We start from the raw sequence: 25750 nt of genomic DNA on the forward strand, positions 1-25750 counted from the left end.
CAACGTCATGAGTAAAAAAAAACATAACTCACACTTCTTATCAAATTGTCAATCATTGTTAGATGATAAATATAGACGTATATATGTCAATTTGTTTTTTTTTTTAACTCACAAACAATCGATCACTAAAATCAAACAAAGTGATTTATCAAATTGTAGTGACGCAGCTTTTCTGTGCCATTTTTCATGGGCTTTCTAGTACTGCCCGATATCTACTCGTACTCTCTAGCTTGTATCATTTTCTGTTAGTTATTATTTTTCTCTACTTCACTTCTATTCGCTGCACTGCTTTTTTTACGGATGTTTTATTTCAATTTATAACCTGACTCTCAGTAGCCAGATTATATTTCTGAATTCATTGGTCTAGAAACTTAATTTTTCTCAGGATTCATAAAAAACAAAAAAATTAAATAAAAGAATTTTATAAAAAATATAAAACACAAACTTTTTATCAAGAACTTGATAAAACCTGACGTCGAGCTTATAAAAATAATTCAAATGTTAAAGTTTAATATCTGCTTTTTTAAACTTTTTAATAATAAAAGAAAATATTTTCATTTATCTGACTCTTGTATTCTCTACCGGGGGTACTAAATTACTTTAGTCTAACTGTTTATATAACGTCAACGTAAAAATGTTTTCAGGACTTTAAAATATGATGTTTGTTATCAGTTATCACATTTACTACATATAAAGCGATTAATTTTCAAGCAACATTGAAATGAATGATAGAAATGAACAGTAAAAATAAAAATAAAACAGAAATCTAAAAAACGGTTGACCCTGAAGACCAGTCCCAGAACTTCTTGATGTTTTTTAAAACTCCGAGAGCTCGAAATCGTTATTATTGATAACCTTTTGAGCTCTGCGGCAATCGAAAGAGCTTAGATTTGATGAAACTGAAAAAAATTAGTCATGACTTACGAATTATGCAACAAAAACTTTTTTATTTTGAAAATCGGACCGAAACCAATAACGCCTTTTTTTGAAAATTACAAATTTTTACAGCGGGAAGTTTAAAAAATGAAATTTGAGCTGACACACACAATGTGCATCAGAAATTAGTCAGAATAGATTCCCAGTATACCAAAAGACGTCAAAATCTAATAAAAACTCAAATTTTGAAAATTGGACCGAAACCAATAATTTTCCTTCTTTTGAAAATTAGAAATTTTCACAGCGGAAAATTAAAAAAATGAAATTTATGAGCTGACACACCCAATGTGCATCAGAAATTAATCAGAATAAATTCCTAGTATACCAAAAGACGTCAAAATCTAATAAAAACTCAAATTTTGAAAATCGGACCGAAACCAATAATTTTCCTTCTTTTGAAAATTAGAAATTTTCACAGCGGAAAATTAAAAAAATGAAATTTATGAGCTGACACACCCAATGTGCATCAGAAATTAATCAGAATAAATTCCTAGTATACCAAAAGACGTCAAAATCTAATAAAAACTCAAATTTTGAAAATCGGACCGAAACCAATAATTTTCCTTCTTTTGAAAATTAGAAATTTTCACAGCGGAAAATTAAAAAAATGAAATTTATGAGCTGACACACCCAATGTGCATCAGAAATTAATCAGAATAAATTCCTAGTATACCAAAAGACGTCAAAATCTAATAAAAACTCAAATTTCGAAAATCGGACCGAAACCAATAATTTTCCTTCTTTTGAAAATTAGAAATTTTCACAGCGGGAAATTTAAAAAATGAAATTTATGAGCTGACACACACAATGTGCATCAGAAATTAGTCAGAATAGATTCCTTGTATACCAAAAGATGTCAAAATCTAATAAAAACTCAAATTTTGAAAATCGAACAGAAACCAATAATTTTCCTTCTTTTGAAAATTAGAAATTTTCACAGCGGGAAATTAAAAAAATGAAATTTATGAGCTGACACTTGTATAATAGCCTTAACGTTTCACAAGCTTGAATAAAATAAAGAATACGCCAGTAATTTATAAGATTCTCTCTTAATATCTCACTTAAAGTAAAATTAGTCGACTTCCATGAACTAAATTGGAGCGACTCTGCTTTATCAACTTTAATTATGTTTCATCTTTATGAAAAAAATAAAAAAGAAACAAACCACGTGATTTAACCAAATGTTACTCATAACGTCGATATTGCTTTTTGCGCTATCAGCAAATAAATTTGTTTTTAGTGAGCTCGTATCAAGTAATTTTCTCAAGTGTTTAAGATTAAAGAAAAGATGCGAACGATAAGAGTTTCCATCGAAATAGGGCAACATCTTCTTCATGATAATATCAATTTAATCGAACAAAACTTGGTTTTTAAATTAAATTTTAACTTTTTTAACGCACATAGATTCAAAAAAGTTTTTATGATGTCTAACTATCAAAGCTTAAGATATTACATTTTAAAACTTTGATCTCGAAAAGTATTTTTCCAGAAATTGTCCTGTCAAAATTTTTATTAAAAGAATTTCTCGTACTATGTCAACATTAAGTTTTTTTTAAAACTTTATTTCCAACTGACATCAATCGATCGTGTTCACCAGCACACTGGCTCACGTTCTTTGCTCTCTTATGCATTGACCGTGTCTAGTTAAATGAATATTTAACGAAGTAGCGTTATCAGTTAATTAGAGCTCCATATACTCTATGAGTTTACGACTACCATATATATATATATATATATGTATAAATATATACATATACAAAATACACAAGACCTTCCGGGTCGAACGTTTATTCATTCACTCATCGAACTGCAGTCACAATCGCCAGATTTAGTCGAGCTTTGATAAATATTTAATATGTTTTATATTTATTTTTCACAGATCGCTTTACTAAATATCCAGTTACGATTTAATTTACTGAATACTCGATAAATAAAGTTAAATATTTACGTCAAAGATAAATAGAACACGTAGAGCAACGCAGTAAGACGTAAAAAGTATTTTCCGATGGGTAAAAAAATATAAAATATATTACGTACCACCAATTGATCGTGCCTGGGACTGAATGATGGGATTATTGTTTGCTTCAGCAGCAGTTCCAGTTGTCGTGGTTAATGTGGTGGTTATTGTTGTTGTTATTGGCGATGGCTGTTGTTGCTGCTGTTGAGTCCGTCTCTCCTGATCACCTTCAAGTGTGTTCGTTATCGTGTTAATAGCCGATAAAGGACTCGAGGAATTTATTGTGGCGTTTGAAGAGGGCTTTGGTGGTGACCACGAGCTGCAAGTGTCGCAACCCTCTGCTGACCGGGAGGACAAGCGACAGCAAGACCAACGCTTGCCACTCCACAGTCCGGTGTGATAACGACCTGACAGCCCGGGGTTTTCGCTGCACACTGCAATTAACATTTTTTTTAGTTAGTTATACTTTTTTTTCCTTGGATTTTTAATTAATATTTGATATTTTATTTCGAGCTCCACTTGCTGGGAGCCACTTGAGCATGTGGTCACCCGGGTGCCCTTTAAATTTATTAATTTAAAGCTAAGCAGAGATTGCTGGTTTATGAATTTAAAAAAAGTCTAGTTTCTGACAACCCTACACTTTTTTAGTTGGTTTACATTTTTTTATTTTTCCGAGTACCAGCAGTTAAAGTTCCTCTCATTGTTCTGAAAAATAACTTTTTCAAGACATAATAAGAGAACCGTTTACACAACTGCATAAAAAGATGTTTGTAAATTCAAAAAAAATTTTTTTTAAAATAAAATAATAATAAATCCAGAGGTCATTTTTATTTTAAAAATAATTTTCCTGCATCTATTATATACGATCTGAAGAGACTAGAGTCCCGTAGGAATTATATGAAAGGAAAATACTTTGATTATAGAATGATATCTCAAGTTTGAAAAGACACTTAGCTTTTAGATCATTTATGAGTCTCTTTAAAATATTTTTTATTAAAACTTTCAGTGCAACTACACATCAAAGAAATCTTAAACTCACTTTCACCTAGAGCCAGTTTTTTTATTTTATTTAAAGTTCAATACGGACAAACAACCCGCGGCATGTTTGAGACTCGTTAAAGCCATAGACACACAACAGTATAATTACACTAACCAGTGAAATTTTGCTGTGCCACATAACTAGAGCCCTATCCCTACACACAAACATAAAAAAACTACTTTTAAAAGAGCCTCAGTTTTATTTTATTTTAACGTTTCCGCTTCTTCTCGAGTTTTCATGCACTAAATAAAAAAACTCCAGCATGCGTTCTCGTAAAAAAACAGGAATACGTTTTTTTTCAGAATGTGATAGAAGACACACTTTTTATCACTACTTCTGCTATTCTTTCACATTCTCGTTTTATGTTACCTGTCGTTTACATGCATACATTTTTACATTATTATATATTTTTTCCCTTTTATAAACATATACATTTTTTTTTTCATTTGTTGTTTGTTCAAGGATCCAGTAATACTGACAATTCAACGCAGGTTTTATGAAATCCCTTTTCCAACTGAAAATCTTTTTTTTTTTTATTTTTGCTACTGTCAGAGGATTTTATTTTATTATCTGTAATTTAAATTAAAAGCTTGAACTTTCCTTTAATTAACTCAACAACCTAATTTATGTCTTAAACAAACTATTTGTTGTAATGGCTGTTGACAAAATAATTGAAAACACTGAAGATTTTATGCCGAAGGAAAATAAATGAAATAAAAATGACAAAAGATCGAGTCCCGACTCTAACTTGACAGAAACAATTACGTTAACATATAGGGGTTGACAGTTTTCACATGACCTTCTTTAACTCTCAATCTGTATCAACCACATCTTTTCCTCTCAGCACTTTCCGATCGCACAAGACCACACAATCTCGATAGTACACCAGCTAGTACCTACTCATCATGATAGATATCTCAACGATCCTCTCCCGGATCTGTTTTTACGTGTATTGGTTTACGTCGTCGCCAAAAACCCCGGCGTCACGTTTATTCATTTTATTTTCTTTACTTTACGATCGATGCAATTTTTTAAACCAAAAATAGGGGAAGTCGAAAATAAACTACAAACTGTTAAAATTTTGAGTATCATATTTTTCTGTGTATCGAATAGTCGTGTGAAATGTAATTTTTAATTATATAAATTTCCAGGAAATTTTTTTCAGCCTTTTCAGTCTCTCCCGCATGAAAATACCATATATGATAAATATATATGGAAAAATATATGATCAATATGGGACCATATAAGTGGCTAAAAACGATATATATTTTCTTATATATAATATAGTAAGTTTTAATATAATTGATTGTATATGTAAGTTTATAAATTAATACATGTATTATATATATTTATAATCATATATGTAAACTTATAAGTTAGCACATATATGTATTACATATATTGATAATTATATATGTAAATTTGTAAGCTAGCACACATATATATTCTGAACACAATGTTTGAATCTTATAACAGAGAGAGAAAGACACAAAAGAATAGATTTTATTTATTCTTACATATATGGGAGACTTATATGGTTCTATATATCGATAAATATATAAAAATTTATAAAGTTGAATACATGGTACATATATCTTGCCATATAATGATCAATTATATATGTATTCTTATTTGTTTCCATATATAAATAACATTTATGTTTGGATATATTGAAATTATAAGTTTTCAAATATATAAATAATATATTGAAGTTATACGGAAATATATGAAATCATATAAGAGAAAACATATATAAAAATATAATAAAATCGGCCAAAATCTATATACAGTTCTATATAAGATTTCATGTATTGTCACATATATATTTATGTCTGTAACAAATATTTTTTAATATATGTTTACCATATATGATATTTTTATGCGGGCTATTTTTCCCGCAAAAAATAAAATTTATTTTAACTTAAAATTTTTTCATTCACTTCAAATAGAAAAAAAAATCTTGAGTATTTAAGTCCACGAAAACTTTAATTTTTCTTACGCCCCATTTTGCCCCTCCCCTATATATGAAAACTCTATTGTTATTTTTATGCTGGTATTCTTTTCTAGACTTAACTCCATTTTACAATAATTTTTACTCCTTTTTTTAGTAATTAAAGTTTCGGAGAAATGAAATTGAATCTTTGATCACTTGGTTATAAAGTTTGAGCGCTAGTGGGTTTAATTTATTAAAATATCGCCGAGAGTTTGCTATTGAATGAACTGCAGCCGATTAATTCTTTTCAACTTTTATATTTTTTTATTCTACACCAAGACTACTTATAAGCACTGAATTATTATTATATTTTTTTTTTCTATTTATATAAAGTTCATATATTTTTTCTACTTATTTTCATAATGTACCGATATCCGCTGGCTAAAAAGCTCTCAGCAGTCCTTTCTTTTTTTTTTTTTATTTTTTTAATAATTATTCTTGCTGTATTTTATTTTTATTTCTTCTTTTCTTCTCTTACATATTCGCACAAATAGTCAGTAGCAGACCAACCAACGTTATGTTAAAACCGACCGTTATGTTTCCTCAATCTAATCCCAGTAGTCTAATTAACTTTATAATTACTTTTCACATTTATAAAATCTCTACTCAACTACAGCAGGAAATGCATCCAAAGAGAATGACATTACGTAGTTTTACTTTACTTTATAATCTATGATTTAAGGGTGATTAGCAATTCTCTTTTATATGCAATAGATTTACTTAGAAAAAAGAAAAAACATATATTTTTTTACTTTTTATTTAATCTTAATAGAGATTAGCCCACGCAAACATTTAAGTAAACGTTTAAACTTTTAAAATTCAATATTAATCTGATAGGAAGAGATAAAAAGATGATGAAAAAACCTCCGGCAATTTCCTTAATCCTTTTATCTAATTCTTTTTATATTTTTTTTAATGCCTTTACTAAATCACGTCTTCTATTCTTTCAACCCGAATAATATCAAATAACTGGAAAAATATTTTTATTTAAAAAGTAACAGATTTCATTGGGACCGTTCCGAAATTAAAGAAAAAAGCGGGAGTTTTTTCGGAGGAACGATTTAGGAGTCAATATTTAAAGTGAGTTTTACTCCAAAGGAATTAATTAAAATGCAGTTATCTGCTCCGCACATGGAAAGAATGATGCTCAAAATTTTAATAGTTTGTAGCTTATTTTCGACTTAAAATTAGTATATTCGATACTGATATAAAAACAGAATCATGATATATATATTTCAAAATGGCTATAATTTATATTAAAATGTAATATACATAGAAGAGCAAAATGTTTGATTTCGTACATTAAAATTAATATGAAAAAGAATCGACAAATCCTAAACAAATCCTAGACTCGGCCTAGAAGTATTTTAGACGGAACTTAGAAAAATTGATGTGCCAGCGTTATTACGAAGTTTTTTTCTGAATCCTAGACAAATCCTAGACAAATCCTAGAGAAAACTTGGAAAAAATCATTTCGCTAAGAACCTTAGACAAATCCTAGACAAATCCTAGAGAAATCCTAGACAAGTCCTAGAGAAAACTTGGGAAAAATCATTTCGCTGAGAACCTTAGACAAATCCTACAGAAATCCTAGAGAAATCCTAGAGAAAACTTAGAAAAAATCATTTCGCTGAGAACCTTAGACAAATCCTAGAGAAATCCTAGACAAATCCTAGACAAATCCTAGAGAAAACTTGGAAAAAATCATTTCGCTGAGAACCTTAGACAAGTCCTAGACAAATCCTAGAGAAATCCTAGACAAATCCTAGAGAAAACTTGGAAAAAATCATTTCGCTGAGAACCTTAGACAAATCCTAGACAAATCCTAGAGAAATCCTAGAGAAAACTTAGAAAAAACTTGGAAAAAATCATTTCGCTGAGAACCTTAGACAAATCCTAGACAAATCCTAGAGAAATCCTAGACAAATCCTAGAGAAAACTTGGAAAAAATCATTTCGCTGAGAACCTTAGACAAATCCTAGACAAATCCTAGAGAAATCCTAGACAAATCCTAGAGAAAACTTGGAAAAAATCATTTCGCTGAGAACCTTAGACAAATCCTAGACAAATCCTAGAGAAATCCTAGAGAAAACTTAGAAAAAACTTGGAAAAAATCATTTCGCTGAGAACTTTAGACAAATCCTAGACAAATCCTAGAGAAAACTTGGAAAAAATCATTTCGCTGAGAACCTTAGACAAATCCTAGACAAATCCTAGAGAAATCCTAGAGAAAACTTAGAAAAAACTTGGAAAAAATCATTTCGCTGAGAACCTTAGACAAATCCTAGACAAATCCTAGAGAAATCCTAGACAAATCCTAGAGAAAACTTAGAAAAAATCATTTCGCTGAGAACCTTAGACAAATCCTAGACAAATCCTAGAGAAATCCTAGAGAAAACTTAGAAAAAACTTGGAAAAAATCATTTCGCTGAGAACCTTAGACAAATCCTAGACAAATCCTAGAGAAATCCTAGACAAATCCTAGAGAAATCCTAGAGAAAACTTAGAAAAAACTTGGAAAAAATCATTTCGCTGAGAACCTTAGACAAATCCTAGACAAATCCTAGAGAAATCCTAGACAAATCCTAGAGAAAACTTAGAAAAAATCATTTCGCTGAGAACCTTAGACAAATCCTAGACAAATCCTAGAGAAATCCTAGAGAAAACTTAGAAAAAACTTGGAAAAAATCATTTCGCTGAGAACCTTAGACAAATCCTAGACAAATCCTAGAGAAATCCTAGAGAAAACTTAGAAAAAACTTGGAAAAAATCATTTCGCTGAGAACTTTAGACAAATCCTAGACAAATCCTAGAGAAAACTTGGAAAAAATCATTTCGCTGAGAACCTTAGACAAATCCTAGACAAATCCTAGACAAATCCTAGACAAATCCTAGAGAAAACTTAGAAAAAACTTGGAAAAAATCATTTCGCTGAGAACCTTAGACAAATCCTAGACAAATCCTAGAGAAATCCTAGAGAAAACTTAGAAAAAACTTGGAAAAAATCATTTCGCTGAGAACCTTAGACAAATCCTAGACAAATCCTAGAGAAATCCTAGACAAATCCTAGAGAAAACTTGGAAAAAATCATTTCGCTGAGAACCTTAGACAAATCCTAGACAAATCCTAGAGAAATCCTAGACAAATCCTAGAGAAAACTTGGAAAAAATCATTTCGCTGAGAACCTTAGACAAATCCTAGACAAATCCTAGAGAAATCCTAGAGAAAACTTAGAAAAAACTTGGAAAAAATCATTTCGCTGAGAACCTTAGACAAATCCTAGACAAATCCTAGACAAATCCTAGAGAAATCCTAGAGAAAACTTAGAAAAAATCATTTCGCTGAGAACCTTAGACAAATCCTAGAGAAATCCTAGACAAATCCTAGACAAATCCTAGAGAAAACTTGGAAAAAATCATTTCGCTGAGAACCTTAGACAAGTCCTAGACAAATCCTAGAGAAATCCTAGACAAATCCTAGAGAAAACTTGGAAAAAATCATTTCGCTGAGAACCTTAGACAAATCCTAGACAAATCCTAGAGAAATCCTAGAGAAAACTTAGAAAAAACTTGGAAAAAATCATTTCGCTGAGAACCTTAGACAAATCCTAGACAAATCCTAGAGAAATCCTAGACAAATCCTAGAGAAAACTTGGAAAAAATCATTTCGCTGAGAACCTTAGACAAATCCTAGACAAATCCTAGAGAAATCCTAGACAAATCCTAGAGAAAACTTGGAAAAAATCATTTCGCTGAGAACCTTAGACAAATCCTAGACAAATCCTAGAGAAATCCTAGAGAAAACTTAGAAAAAACTTGGAAAAAATCATTTCGCTGAGAACCTTAGACAAATCCTAGACAAATCCTAGAGAAATCCTAGACAAATCCTAGAGAAAACTTAGAAAAAATCATTTCGCTGAGAACCTTAGACAAATCCTAGACAAATCCTAGAGAAATCCTAGAGAAAACTTAGAAAAAACTTGGAAAAAATCATTTCGCTGAGAACCTTAGACAAATCCTAGACAAATCCTAGAGAAATCCTAGAGAAAACTTAGAAAAAATCACTTCGCTGAGAACCTTAGACAAATCCTAGACAAATCCTAGAGAAATCCTAGAGAAATCCTAGAGAAAACTTGGAAAAAATCATTTCGCTGAGAACCTTAGACAAATCCTAGACAAATCCTAGAGAAATCCTAGAGAAAACTTAGAAAAAATCATTTCGCTGAGAACCTTAGACAAATCCTAGAGAAATCCTAGACAAATCCTAGACAAATCCTAGAGAAAACTTGGAAAAAATCATTTCGCTGAGAACCTTAGACAAGTCCTAGACAAATCCTAGAGAAATCCTAGACAAATCCTAGAGAAAACTTGGAAAAAATCATTTCGCTGAGAACCTTAGACAAATCCTAGACAAATCCTAGAGAAATCCTAGACAAATCCTAGAGAAAACTTGGAAAAAATCATTTCGCTGAGAACCTTAGACAAGTCCTAGACAAATCCTAGAGAAATCCTAGACAAATCCTAGAGAAAACTTGGAAAAAATCATTTCGCTGAGAACCTTAGACAAGTCCTAGACAAATCCTAGAGAAATCCTAGACAAATCCTAGAGAAAACTTGGAAAAAATCATTTCGCTGAGAACCTTAGACAAATCCTAGACAAATCCTAGAGAAATCCTAGAGAAAACTTAGAAAAAACTTGGAAAAAATCATTTCGCTGAGAACCTTAGACAAATCCTAGACAAATCCTAGAGAAATCCTAGACAAATCCTAGAGAAAACTTGGAAAAAATCATTTCGCTGAGAACCTTAGACAAATCCTAGACAAATCCTAGAGAAATCCTAGACAAATCCTAGAGAAAACTTGGAAAAAATCATTTCGCTGAGAACCTTAGACAAATCCTAGACAAATCCTAGAGAAATCCTAGAGAAAACTTAGAAAAAACTTGGAAAAAATCATTTCGCTGAGAACTTTAGACAAATCCTAGACAAATCCTAGAGAAAACTTGGAAAAAATCATTTCGCTGAGAACCTTAGACAAATCCTAGACAAATCCTAGAGAAATCCTAGAGAAAACTTAGAAAAAACTTGGAAAAAATCATTTCGCTGAGAACCTTAGACAAATCCTAGACAAATCCTAGAGAAATCCTAGACAAATCCTAGAGAAAACTTAGAAAAAATCATTTCGCTGAGAACCTTAGACAAATCCTAGACAAATCCTAGAGAAATCCTAGAGAAAACTTAGAAAAAACTTGGAAAAAATCATTTCGCTGAGAACTTTAGACAAATCCTAGACAAATCCTAGAGAAAACTTGGAAAAAATCATTTCGCTGAGAACCTTAGACAAATCCTAGACAAATCCTAGAGAAATCCTAGAGAAAACTTAGAAAAAACTTGGAAAAAATCATTTCGCTGAGAACCTTAGACAAATCCTAGACAAATCCTAGAGAAATCCTAGACAAATCCTAGAGAAAACTTAGAAAAAATCATTTCGCTGAGAACCTTAGACAAATCCTAGACAAATCCTAGAGAAATCCTAGAGAAAACTTAGAAAAAACTTGGAAAAAATCATTTCGCTGAGAACCTTAGACAAATCCTAGACAAATCCTAGAGAAATCCTAGACAAATCCTAGAGAAATCCTAGAGAAAACTTAGAAAAAACTTGGAAAAAATCATTTCGCTGAGAACCTTAGACAAATCCTAGACAAATCCTAGAGAAATCCTAGACAAATCCTAGAGAAAACTTAGAAAAAATCATTTCGCTGAGAACCTTAGACAAATCCTAGACAAATCCTAGAGAAATCCTAGAGAAAACTTAGAAAAAACTTGGAAAAAATCATTTCGCTGAGAACCTTAGACAAATCCTAGACAAATCCTAGAGAAATCCTAGAGAAAACTTAGAAAAAACTTGGAAAAAATCATTTCGCTGAGAACTTTAGACAAATCCTAGACAAATCCTAGAGAAAACTTGGAAAAAATCATTTCGCTGAGAACCTTAGACAAATCCTAGACAAATCCTAGACAAATCCTAGACAAATCCTAGAGAAAACTTAGAAAAAACTTGGAAAAAATCATTTCGCTGAGAACCTTAGACAAATCCTAGACAAATCCTAGAGAAATCCTAGAGAAAACTTAGAAAAAACTTGGAAAAAATCATTTCGCTGAGAACCTTAGACAAATCCTAGACAAATCCTAGAGAAATCCTAGAGAAATCCTAGAGAAAACTTAGAAAAAATCATTTCGCTGAGAACCTTAGACAAATCCTAGACAAATCCTAGAGAAATCCTAGAGAAAACTTAGAAAAAACTTGGAAAAAATCATTTCGCTGAGAACCTTAGACAAATCCTAGACAAATCCTAGAGAAATCCTAGAGAAAACTTAGAAAAAACTTGGAAAAAATCATTTCGCTGAGAACCTTAGACAAATCCTAGACAAATCCTAGAGAAATCCTAGACAAATCCTAGAGAAAACTTGGAAAAAATCATTTCGCTGAGAACCTTAGACAAATCCTAGACAAATCCTAGAGAAATCCTAGACAAATCCTAGAGAAAACTTGGAAAAAATCATTTCGCTGAGAACCTTAGACAAATCCTAGACAAATCCTAGAGAAATCCTAGAGAAAACTTAGAAAAAACTTGGAAAAAATCATTTCGCTGAGAACCTTAGACAAATCCTAGACAAATCCTAGACAAATCCTAGAGAAATCCTAGAGAAAACTTAGAAAAAATCATTTCGCTGAGAACCTTAGACAAATCCTAGAGAAATCCTAGACAAATCCTAGACAAATCCTAGAGAAAACTTGGAAAAAATCATTTCGCTGAGAACCTTAGACAAGTCCTAGACAAATCCTAGAGAAATCCTAGACAAATCCTAGAGAAAACTTGGAAAAAATCATTTCGCTGAGAACCTTAGACAAATCCTAGACAAATCCTAGAGAAATCCTAGAGAAAACTTAGAAAAAACTTGGAAAAAATCATTTCGCTGAGAACCTTAGACAAATCCTAGACAAATCCTAGAGAAATCCTAGACAAATCCTAGAGAAAACTTGGAAAAAATCATTTCGCTGAGAACCTTAGACAAATCCTAGACAAATCCTAGAGAAATCCTAGACAAATCCTAGAGAAAACTTGGAAAAAATCATTTCGCTGAGAACCTTAGACAAATCCTAGACAAATCCTAGAGAAATCCTAGAGAAAACTTAGAAAAAACTTGGAAAAAATCATTTCGCTGAGAACCTTAGACAAATCCTAGACAAATCCTAGAGAAATCCTAGACAAATCCTAGAGAAAACTTAGAAAAAATCATTTCGCTGAGAACCTTAGACAAATCCTAGACAAATCCTAGAGAAATCCTAGAGAAAACTTAGAAAAAACTTGGAAAAAATCATTTCGCTGAGAACCTTAGACAAATCCTAGACAAATCCTAGAGAAATCCTAGAGAAAACTTAGAAAAAATCACTTCGCTGAGAACCTTAGACAAATCCTAGACAAATCCTAGAGAAATCCTAGAGAAATCCTAGAGAAAACTTGGAAAAAATCATTTCGCTGAGAACCTTAGACAAATCCTAGACAAATCCTAGAGAAATCCTAGAGAAAACTTAGAAAAAATCATTTCGCTGAGAACCTTAGACAAATCCTAGAGAAATCCTAGACAAATCCTAGACAAATCCTAGAGAAAACTTGGAAAAAATCATTTCGCTGAGAACCTTAGACAAGTCCTAGACAAATCCTAGAGAAATCCTAGACAAATCCTAGAGAAAACTTGGAAAAAATCATTTCGCTGAGAACCTTAGACAAATCCTAGACAAATCCTAGAGAAATCCTAGACAAATCCTAGAGAAAACTTGGAAAAAATCATTTCGCTGAGAACCTTAGACAAGTCCTAGACAAATCCTAGAGAAATCCTAGACAAATCCTAGAGAAAACTTGGAAAAAATCATTTCGCTGAGAACCTTAGACAAGTCCTAGACAAATCCTAGAGAAATCCTAGACAAATCCTAGAGAAAACTTGGAAAAAATCATTTCGCTGAGAACCTTAGACAAATCCTAGACAAATCCTAGAGAAATCCTAGAGAAAACTTAGAAAAAACTTGGAAAAAATCATTTCGCTGAGAACCTTAGACAAATCCTAGACAAATCCTAGAGAAATCCTAGACAAATCCTAGAGAAAACTTGGAAAAAATCATTTCGCTGAGAACCTTAGACAAATCCTAGACAAATCCTAGAGAAATCCTAGACAAATCCTAGAGAAAACTTGGAAAAAATCATTTCGCTGAGAACCTTAGACAAATCCTAGACAAATCCTAGAGAAATCCTAGAGAAAACTTAGAAAAAACTTGGAAAAAATCATTTCGCTGAGAACTTTAGACAAATCCTAGACAAATCCTAGAGAAAACTTGGAAAAAATCATTTCGCTGAGAACCTTAGACAAATCCTAGACAAATCCTAGAGAAATCCTAGAGAAAACTTAGAAAAAACTTGGAAAAAATCATTTCGCTGAGAACCTTAGACAAATCCTAGACAAATCCTAGAGAAATCCTAGACAAATCCTAGAGAAAACTTAGAAAAAATCATTTCGCTGAGAACCTTAGACAAATCCTAGACAAATCCTAGAGAAATCCTAGAGAAAACTTAGAAAAAACTTGGAAAAAATCATTTCGCTGAGAACCTTAGACAAATCCTAGACAAATCCTAGAGAAATCCTAGACAAATCCTAGAGAAAACTTGGAAAAAATCATTTCGCTGAGAACCTTAGACAAATCCTAGACAAATCCTAGAGAAATCCTAGACAAATCCTAGAGAAAACTTGGAAAAAATCATTTCGCTGAGAACCTTAGACAAATCCTAGACAAATCCTAGAGAAATCCTAGAGAAAACTTAGAAAAAACTTGGAAAAAATCATTTCGCTGAGAACCTTAGACAAATCCTAGACAAATCCTAGAGAAATCCTAGACAAATCCTAGAGAAAACTTAGAAAAAATCATTTCGCTGAGAACTTTAGACAAATCCTAGACAAATCCTAGAGAAATCCTAGAGAAAACTTAGAAAAAACTTGGAAAAAATCATTTCGCTGAGAACCTTAGACAAATCCTAGACAAATCCTAGAGAAATCCTAGAGAAAACTTAGAAAATACTTGGAAAAAATCATTTCGCTGAGAACTTTAGACAAATCCTAGACAAATCCTAGAGAAAACTTGGAAAAAATCATTTCGCTGAGAACCTTAGACAAATCCTAGACAAATCCTAGAGAAATCCTAGAGAAAACTTAGAAAAACTTGGAAAAAATCATTTCGCTGAGAACCTTAGACAAATCCTAGACAAATCCTAGAGAAATCCTAGACAAATCCTAGAGAAAACTTAGAAAAAATCATTTCGCTGAGAACCTTAGACAAATCCTAGACAAATCCTAGAGAAATCCTAGAGAAAACTTAGAAAAAACTTGGAAAAAATCATTTCGCTGAGAACCTTAGACAAATCCTAGACAAATCCTAGAGAAATCCTAGAGAAAACTTAGAAAAAACTTGGAAAAAATCATTTCGCTGAGAACTTTAGACAAATCCTAGACAAATCCTAGAGAAAACTTGGAAAAAATCATTTCGCTGAGAACCTTAGACAAATCCTAGACAAATCCTAGACAAATCCTAGACAAATCCTAGAGAAAACTTAGAAAAAACTTGGAAAAAATCATTTCGCTGAGAACCTTAGACAAATCCTAGACAAATCCTAGAGAAATCCTAGAGAAAACTTAGAAAAAACTTGGAAAAAATCATTTCGCTGAGAACCTTAGACAAATCCTAGACAAATCCTAGAGAAATCCTAGACAAATCCTAGAGAAAACTTGGAAAAAATCATTTCGCTGAGAACCTTAGACAAATCCTAGACAAATCCTAGAGAAATCCTAGACAAATCCTAGAGAAAACTTGGAAAAAATCATTTCGCTGAGAACCTTAGACAAATCCTAGACAAATCCTAGAGAAATCCTAGAGAAAACTTAGAAAAAACTTGGAAAAAATCATTTCGCTGAGAACCTTAGACAAATCCTAGACAAATCCTAGAGAAATCCTAGACAAATCCTAGAGAAAACTTGGAAAAAATCATTTCGCTGAGAACCTTAGACAAATCCTAGACAAATCCTAGAGAAATCCTAGAGAAAACTTAGAAAAAACTTGGAAAAAATCATTTCGCTGAGAACTTTAGACAAATCCTAGACAAATCCTAGAGAAAACTTGGAAAAAATCATTTCGCTGAGAACCTTAGACAAATCCTAGACAAATCCTAGACAAATCCTAGACAAATCCTAGAGAAAACTTAGAAAAAACTTGGAAAAAATCATTTCGCTGAGAACCTTAGACAAATCCTAGACAAATCCTAGAGAAATCCTAGAGAAAACTTAGAAAAAACTTGGAAAAAATCATTTCGCTGAGAACCTTAGACAAATCCTAGACAAATCCTAGAGAAATCCTAGAGAAAACTTAGAAAAAACTTGGAAAAAATCATTTCGCTGAGAACCTTAGACAAATCCTAGACAAATCCTAGAGAAATCCTAGACAAATCCTAGAGAAAACTTAAAAAATCATTTCGCTGAGAACCTTAGACAAATCCTAGACAAATCCTAGAGAAATCCTAGAGAAAACTTAGAAAAAACTTGGAAAAAATCATTTCGCTGAGAACCTTAGACAAATCCTAGACAAATCCTAGAGAAATCCTAGAGAAAACTTAGAAAAAACTTGGAAAAAATCATTTCGCTGAGAACCTTAGACAAATCCTAGACAAATCCTAGAGAAATCCTAGACAAATCCTAGAGAAAACTTGGAAAAAATCATTTCGCTGAGAACCTTAGACAAATCCTAGACAAATCCTAGAGAAATCCTAGACAAATCCTAGAGAAAACTTGGAAAAAATCATTTCGCTGAGAACCTTAGACAAATCCTAGACAAATCCTAGAGAAATCCTAGAGAAAACTTAGAAAAAACTTGGAAAAAATCATTTCGCTGAGAACCTTAGACAAATCCTAGACAAATCCTAGACAAATCCTAGAGAAATCCTAGAGAAAACTTAGAAAAAATCATTTCGCTGAGAACCTTAGACAAATCCTAGAGAAATCCTAGACAAATCCTAGACAAATCCTAGAGAAAACTTGGAAAAAATCATTTCGCTGAGAACCTTAGACAAGTCCTAGACAAATCCTAGAGAAATCCTAGACAAATCCTAGAGAAAACTTGGAAAAAATCATTTCGCTGAGAACCTTAGACAAGTCCTAGACAAATCCTAGAGAAATCCTAGACAAATCCTAGAGAAAACTTGGAAAAAATCATTTCGCTGAGAACCTTAGACAAATCCTAGACAAATCCTAGAGAAATCCTAGACAAATCCTAGAGAAAACTTGGAAAAAATCATTTCGCTGAGAACCTTAGACAAATCCTAGACAAATCCTAGAGAAATCCTAGACAAATCCTAGAGAAAACTTAGAAAAAATCATTTCGCTGAGAACCTTAGACAAATCCTAGACAAATCCTAGAGAAATCCTAGAGAAAACTTAGAAAAAACTTGGAAAAAATCATTTCGCTGAGAACCTTAGACAAATCCTAGACAAATCCTAGAGAAATCCTAGAGAAAACTTAGAAAAAACTTGGAAAAAATCATTTCGCTGAGAACTTTAGACAAATCCTAGACAAATCCTAGAGAAAACTTGGAAAAAATCATTTCGCTGAGAACCTTAGACAAATCCTAGACAAATCCTAGACAAATCCTAGAGAAAACTTAGAAAAAACTTGGAAAAAATCATTTCGCTGAGAACCTTAGACAAATCCTAGACAAATCCTAGAGAAATCCTAGACAAATCCTAGAGAAAACTTGGAAAAAATCATTTCGCTGAGAACCTTAGACAAATCCTAGACAAATCCTAGAGAAATCCTAGAGAAAACTTAGAAAAAACTTGGAAAAAATCATTTCGCTGAGAACCTTAGACAAATCCTAGACAAATCCTAGAGAAAACTTAGAAAAAATCATTTCGCTGAGAACCTTAGACAAATCCTAGACAAATCCTAGAGAAATCCTAGAGAAAACTTAGAAAAAACTTGGAAAAAATCATTTCGCTGAGAACCTTAGACAAATCCTAGACAAATCCTAGAGAAATCCTAGAGAAAACTTAGAAAAAACTTGGAAAAAATCATTTCGCTGAGAACTTTAGACAAATCCTAGACAAATCCTAGAGAAAACTTGGAAAAAATCATTTCGCTGAGAACCTTAGACAAATCCTAGACAAATCCTAGACAAATCCTAGACAAATCCTAGACAAATCCTAGAGAAAACTTAGAAAAAACTTGGAAAAAATCATTTCGCTGAGAACCTTAGACAAATCCTAGACAAATCCTAGAGAAATCCTAGAGAAAACTTAGAAAAAACTTGGAAAAAATCATTTCGCTGAGAACCTTAGACAAATCCTAGACAAATCCTAGAGAAATCCTAGAGAAATCCTAGAGAAAACTTAGAAAAAACTTGGAAAAAATCATTTCGCTGAGAACCTTAGACAAATCCTAGACAAATCCTAGAGAAATCCTAGACAAATCCTAGAGAAAACTTGGAAAAAATCATTTCGCTGAGAACTTTAGACAAATCCTAGACAAATCCTAGAGAAAACTTGGAAAAAATCATTTCGCTGAGAACCTTAGACAAATCCTAGACAAATCCTAGACAAATCCTAGACAAATCCTAGAGAAAACTTAGAAAAAACTTGGAAAAAATCATTTCGCTGAGAACCTTAGACAAATCCTAGACAAATCCTAGAGAAATCCTAGAGAAAACTTAGAAAAAACTTGGAAAAAATCATTTCGCTGAGAACCTTAGACAAATCCTAGACAAATCCTAGAGAAATCCTAGAGAAATCCTAGAGAAAACTTAGAAAAAATCATTTCGCTGAGAACCTTAGACAAATCCTAGACAAATCCTAGAGAAATCCTAGAGAAAACTTAGAAAAACTTGGAAAAAATCATTTCGCTGAGAACCTTAGACAAATCCTAGACAAATCCTAGAGAAATCCTAGAGAAAACTTAGAAAAAACTTGGAAAAAATCATTTCGCTGAGAACCTTAGACAAATCCTAGACAAATCCTAGAGAAATCCTAGACAAATCCTAGAGAAAACTTGGAAAAAATCATTTCGCTGAGAACCTTAGACAAATCCTAGACAAATCCTAGAGAAATCCTAGACAAATCCTAGAGAAAACTTGGAAAAAATCATTTCGCTGAGAACCTTAGACAAATCCTAGACAAATCCTAGAGAAATCCTAGAGAAAACTTAGAAAAAACTTGGAAAAAATCATTTCGCTGAGAACCTTAGACAAATCCTAGACAAATCCTAGACAAATCCTAGAGAAATCCTAGAGAAAACTTAGAAAAAATCATTTCGCTGAGAACCTTAGACAAATCCTAGAGAAATCCTAGACAAATCCTAGACAAATCCTAGAGAAAACTTGGAAAAAATCATTTCGCTGAGAACCTTAGACAAGTCCTAGACAAATCCAAGAGAAATCCTAGACAAATCCTAGAGAAAACTTGGAAAAAATCATTTCGCTGAGAACCTTAGACAAATCCTAGACAAATCCTAGAGAAATCCTAGAGAAAACTTAGAAAAAACTTGGAAAAAATCATTTCGCTGAGAACCTTAGACAAATCCTAGACAAATCCTAGAGAAATCCTAGACAAATCCTAGAGAAAACTTGGAAAAAATCATTTCGCTGAGAACCTTAGACAAATCCTAGACAAATCCTAGAGAAATCCTAGACAAATCCTAGAGAAAACTTGGAAAAAATCATTTCGCTGAGAACCTTAGACAAATCCTAGACAAATCCTAGAGAAATCCTAGAGAAAACTTAGAAAAAACTTGGAAAAAATCATTTCGCTGAGAACCTTAGACAAATCCTAGACAAATCCTAGAGAAATCCTAGACAAATCCTAGAGAAAACTTAGAAAAAATCATTTCGCTGAGAACCTTAGACAAATCCTAGACAAATCCTAGAGAAATCCTAGAGAAAACTTAGAAAAAACTTGGAAAAAATCATTTCGCTGAGAACCTTAGACAAATCCTAGACAAATCCTAGAGAAATCCTAGAGAAAACTTAGAAAAAATCACTTCGCTGAGAACCTTAGACAAATCCTAGACAAATCCTAGAGAAATCCTAGAGAAATCCTAGAGAAAACTTGGAAAAAATCATTTCGCTGAGAACCTTAGACAAATCCTAGACAAATCCTAGAGAAATCCTAGAGAAAACTTAGAAAAAATCATTTCGCTGAGAACCTTAGACAAATCCTAGAGAAATCCTAGACAAATCCTAGACAAATCCTAGAGAAATCCTAGACAAATCCTAGAGAAAACTTAGAAAAAATCATTTCGCTGAGAACCTTAGACAAATCCTAGACAAATCCTAGAGAAATCCTAGACAAATCCTAGAGAAAACTTGGAAAAAATCATTTCGCTGAGAACCTTAGACAAGTCCTAGACAAATCCTAGAGAAATCCTAGACAAATCCTAGAGAAAACTTGGAAAAAATCATTTCGCTGAGAACCTTAGACAAATCCTAGACAAATCCTAGAGAAATCCTAGACAAATCCTAGAGAAAACTTGGAAAAAATCATTTCGCTGAGAACCTTAGACAAGTCCTAGACAAATCCTAGAGAAATCCTAGACAAATCCTAGAGAAAACTTGGAAAAAATCATTTCGCTGAGAACCTTAGACAAGTCCTAGACAAATCCTAGAGAAATCCTAGACAAATCCTAGAGAAAACTTGGAAAAAATCATTTCGCTGAGAACCTTAGACAAATCCTAGACAAATCCTAGAGAAATCCTAGAGAAAACTTAGAAAAAACTTGGAAAAAATCATTTCGCTGAGAACCTTAGACAAATCCTAGACAAATCCTAGAGAAATCCTAGACAAATCCTAGAGAAAACTTGGAAAAAATCATTTCGCTGAGAACCTTAGACAAATCCTAGACAAATCCTAGAGAAATCCTAGACAAATCCTAGAGAAAACTTGGAAAAATCATTTCGCTGAGAACCTTAGACAAATCCTAGACAAATCCTAGAGAAATCCTAGAGAAAACTTAGAAAAAACTTGGAAAAATCATTTCGCTGAGAACTTTAGACAAATCCTAGACAAATCCTAGAGAAAACTTGGAAAAAATCATTTCGCTGAGAAAACCTTAGACAAATCCTAGACAAATCCTAGAGAAATCCTAGAGAAAACTTAGAAAAAACTTGGAAAAAATCATTTCGCTGAGAACCTTAGACAAATCCTAGACAAATCCTAGAGAAATCCTAGACAAATCCTAGAGAAAACTTAGAAAAAATCATTTCGCTGAGAACCTTAGACAAATCCTAGACAAATCCTAGAGAAATCCTAGAGAAAACCTTAGAAAAAACTTGGAAAAAATCATTTCGCTGAGAACCTTAGACAAATCCTAGACAAATCCTAGAGAAATCCTAGACAAATCCTAGAGAAAACTTGGAAAAAATCATTTCGCTGAGAACCTTAGACAAATCCTAGACAAATCCTAGAGAAATCCTAGACAAATCCTAGAGAAAACTTGGAAAAAATCATTTCGCTGAGAACCTTAGACAAATCCTAGACAAATCCTAGAGAAATCCTAGAGAAAACTTAGAAAAAACTTGGAAAAAATCATTTCGCTGAGAACCTTAGACAAATCCTAGACAAATCCTAGAGAAATCCTAGACAAATCCTAGAGAAAACTTGGAAAAAATCATTTCGCTGAGAACCTTAGACAAATCCTAGACAAATCCTAGAGAAATCCTAGAGAAAACTTAGAAAAACTTGGAAAAAATCATTTCGCTGAGAACCTTAGACAAATCCTAGACAAATCCTAGAGAAATCCTAGAGAAAACTTAGAAAAAACTTGGAAAAAATCATTTCGCTGAGAACTTTAGACAAATCCTAGACAAATCCTAGAGAAAACTTGGAAAAAATCATTTCGCTGAGAACCTTAGACAAATCCTAGACAAATCCTAGAGAAATCCTAGAGAAAACTTAGAAAAAACTTGGAAAAAATCATTTCGCTGAGAACCTTAGACAAATCCTAGACAAATCCTAGAGAAATCCTAGACAAATCCTAGAGAAAACTTAGAAAAAATCATTTCGCTGAGAACCTTAGACAAATCCTAGACAAATCCTAGAGAAATCCTAGAGAAAACTTAGAAAAAACTTGGAAAAAATCATTTCGCTGAGAACCTTAGACAAATCCTAGACAAATCCTAGAGAAATCCTAGAGAAAACTTAGAAAAAACTTGGAAAAAATCATTTCGCTGAGAACTTTAGACAAATCCTAGACAAATCCTAGAGAAAACTTGGAAAAAATCATTTCGCTGAGAACCTTAGACAAATCCTAGACAAATCCTAGACAAATCCTAGACAAATCCTAGAGAAAACTTAGAAAAACTTGGAAAAAATCATTTCGCTGAGAACCTTAGACAAATCCTAGACAAATCCTAGAGAAATCCTAGAGAAAACTTAGAAAAAAACTTGGAAAAAATCATTTCGCTGAGAACCTTAGACAAATCCTAGACAAATCCTAGAGAAATCCTAGACAAATCCTAGAGAAAACTTGGAAAAAATCATTTCGCTGAGAACCTTAGACAAATCCTAGACAAATCCTAGAGAAATCCTAGACAAATCCTAGAGAAAACTTGGAAAAAATCATTTCGCTGAGAACCTTAGACAAATCCTAGACAAATCCTAGAGAAATCCTAGAGAAAACTTAGAAAAAACTTGGAAAAAATCATTTCGCTGAGAACCTTAGACAAATCCTAGACAAATCCTAGAGAAATCCTAGACAAATCCTAGAGAAAACTTGGAAAAAATCATTTCGCTGAGAACCTTAGACAAATCCTAGACAAATCCTAGAGAAATCCTAGAGAAAACTTAGAAAAAACTTGGAAAAAATCATTTCGCTGAGAACCTTAGACAAATCCTAGACAAATCCTAGAGAAAACTTGGAAAAAATCATTTCGCTGAGAACCTTAGACAAATCCTAGACAAATCCTAGACAAATCCTAGACAAATCCTAGAGAAAACTTAGAAAAAACTTGGAAAAAATCATTTCGCTGAGAACCTTAGACAAATCCTAGACAAATCCTAGAGAAATCCTAGAGAAAACTTAGAAAAAACTTGGAAAAAATCATTTCGCTGAGAACCTTAGACAAATCCTAGACAAATCCTAGAGAAATCCTAGAGAAAACTTAGAAAAAACTTGGAAAAAATCATTTCGCTGAGAACCTTAGACAAATCCTAGACAAATCCTAGAGAAATCCTAGACAAATCCTAGAGAAAACTTGGAAAAAATCATTTCGCTGAGAACCTTAGACAAATCCTAGACAAATCCTAGAGAAATCCTAGAGAAAACTTAGAAAAAACTTGGAAAAAATCATTTCGCTGAGAACCTTAGACAAATCCTAGACAAATCCTAGAGAAATCCTAGAGAAAACTTAGAAAAAACTTGGAAAAAATCATTTCGCTGAGAACCTTAGACAAATCCTAGACAAATCCTAGAGAAATCCTAGACAAATCCTAGAGAAAACTTGGAAAAAATCATTTCGCTGAGAACCTTAGACAAATCCTAGACAAATCCTAGAGAAATCCTAGACAAATCCTAGAGAAAACTTGGAAAAAATCATTTCGCTGAGAACCTTAGACAAATCCTAGACAAATCCTAGAGAAATCCTAGAGAAAACTTAGAAAAAACTTGGAAAAAATCATTTCGCTGAGAACCTTAGACAAATCCTAGACAAATCCTAGAGAAATCCTAGAGAAATCCTAGAGAAAACTTGGAAAAAATCATTTCGCTGAGAACCTTAGACAAATCCTAGACAAATCCTAGAGAAATCCTAGACAAATCCTAGAGAAAACTTGGAAAAAATCATTTCGCTGAGAACCTTAGACAAATCCTAGACAAATCCTAGAGAAATCCTAGACAAATCTAGAGAAAACTTGGAAAAAATCATTTCGCTGAGAACCTTAGACAAATCCTAGACAAATCCTAGAGAAATCCTAGAGAAAACTTAGAAAAAACTTGGAAAAAATCATTTCGCTGAGAACCTTAGACAAATCCTAGACAAATCCTAGAGAAATCCTAGAGCAAATCCTAGAGAAAAACTTGGAAAAAATCATTTCGCTGAGAACCTTAGACAAATCCTAGACAAATCCTAGAGAAATCCTAGACAAATCCTAGAGAAAACTTGGAAAAAATCATTTCGCTGAGAACCTTAGACAAATCCTAGACAAATCCTAGAGAAATCCTAGAGAAAACTTAGAAAAAACTTGGAAAAAATCATTTCGCTGAGAACCTTAGACAAATCCTAGACAAATCCTAGAGAAATCCTAGACAAATCCTAGAGAAAACTTGGAAAAAATCATTTCGCTGAGAACCTTAGACAAATCCTAGACAAATCCTAGAGAAATCCTAGAGAAAACTTAGAAAAAACTTGGAAAAAATCATTTCGCTGAGAACCTTAGACAAATCCTAGACAAATCCTAGAGAAATCCTAGAGAAAACTTAGAAAAAACTTGGAAAAAATCATTTCGCTGAGAACCTTAGACAAATCCTAGACAAATCCTAGAGAAAAACTTGGAAAAAATCATTTCGCTGAGAACCTTAGACAAATCCTAGACAAATCCTAGAGAAATCCTAGAGAAAACTTAGAAAAAACTTGGAAAAAATCATTTCGCTGAGAACCTTAGACAAATCCTAGACAAATCCTAGAGAAATCCTAGAGAAAACTTAGAAAAAACTTGGAAAAAATCATTTCGCTGAGAACCTTAGACAAATCCTAGACAAATCCTAGAGAAATCCTAGACAAATCCTAGAGAAAACTTGGAAAAAATCATTTCGCTGAGAACCTTAGACAAATCCTAGACAAATCCTAGAGAAATCCTAGACAAAACTTAGAGAAAAACTTGGAAAAAATCATTTCGCTGAGAACCTTAGACAAATCCTAGACAAATCCTAGAGAAAAACTTAGAAAAACTTGGAAAAATCATTTCGCTGAGAACCTTAGACAAATCCTAGACAAATCCTAGAGAAATCCTAGAGAAAACTTAGAAAAACTTGGAAAAAATCATTTCGCTGAGAACCTTAGACAAATCCTAGACAAATCCTAGAGAAATCCTAGAGAAAACTTAGAAAAACTTGGAAAAAATCATTTCGCTGAGAACCTTAGACAAATCCTAGACAAATCCTAGAGAAAACTTGGAAAAAATCATTTCGCTGAGAACCTTAGACAAATCCTAGACAAATCCTAGACAAATCCTAGACAAATCCTAGAGAAATCCTAGAGAAAACTTAGAAAAAACTTGGAAAAAATCATTTCGCTGAGAACCTTAGACAAATCCTAGACAAATCCTAGAGAAATCCTAGAGAAAACCTTAGAAAAAACTTGGAAAAAATCATTTCGCTGAGAACCTTAGACAAATCCTAGACAAATCCTAGAGAAATCCTAGAGAAATCTAGAAAAAACTTGGAAAAAATCATTTCGCTGAGAACCTTAGACAAATCCTAGACAAATCCTAGAGAAATCCTAGAGAAAACTTAGAAAAAACTTGGAAAAAATCATTTCGCTGAGAACCTTAGACAAATCCTAGACAAATCCTAGAGAAATCCTAGACAAATCCTAGAGAAAACTTGGAAAAAATCATTTCGCTGAGAACCTTAGACAAATCCTAGACAAATCCTAGAGAAATCCTAGACAAATCCTAGAGAAAAACTTGGAAAAAATCATTTCGCTGAGAACCTTAGACAAATCCTAGACAAATCCTAGAGAAATCCTA

The 25750-nt window shown here is 32.6% G+C and overlaps 1 protein-coding gene across 2 annotated transcripts in view; it reads right to left on the reverse strand.

Moving 5' to 3' along the window:
* LOC103571854 (tyrosine-protein kinase Btk29A) overlaps window positions 1-25750 on the reverse strand; it is a 73010-nt gene that overhangs the window by 34065 nt on the left and 13195 nt on the right. For both annotated transcript variants that reach the window (XM_053742316.1, XM_053742315.1), the window contains exon 4: window positions 2974-3327. In XM_053742316.1, coding sequence (XP_053598291.1) covers window positions 2974-3327 — 354 coding nt within the window. The remainder of the gene's footprint in view (window positions 1-2973; window positions 3328-25750) is intronic.

The sequence above is a fragment of the Microplitis demolitor genome, chromosome 10 (genome assembly GCF_026212275.2).
Source record: "Microplitis demolitor isolate Queensland-Clemson2020A chromosome 10, iyMicDemo2.1a, whole genome shotgun sequence".
NCBI lineage: Eukaryota > Metazoa > Arthropoda > Insecta > Hymenoptera > Braconidae > Microplitis > Microplitis demolitor.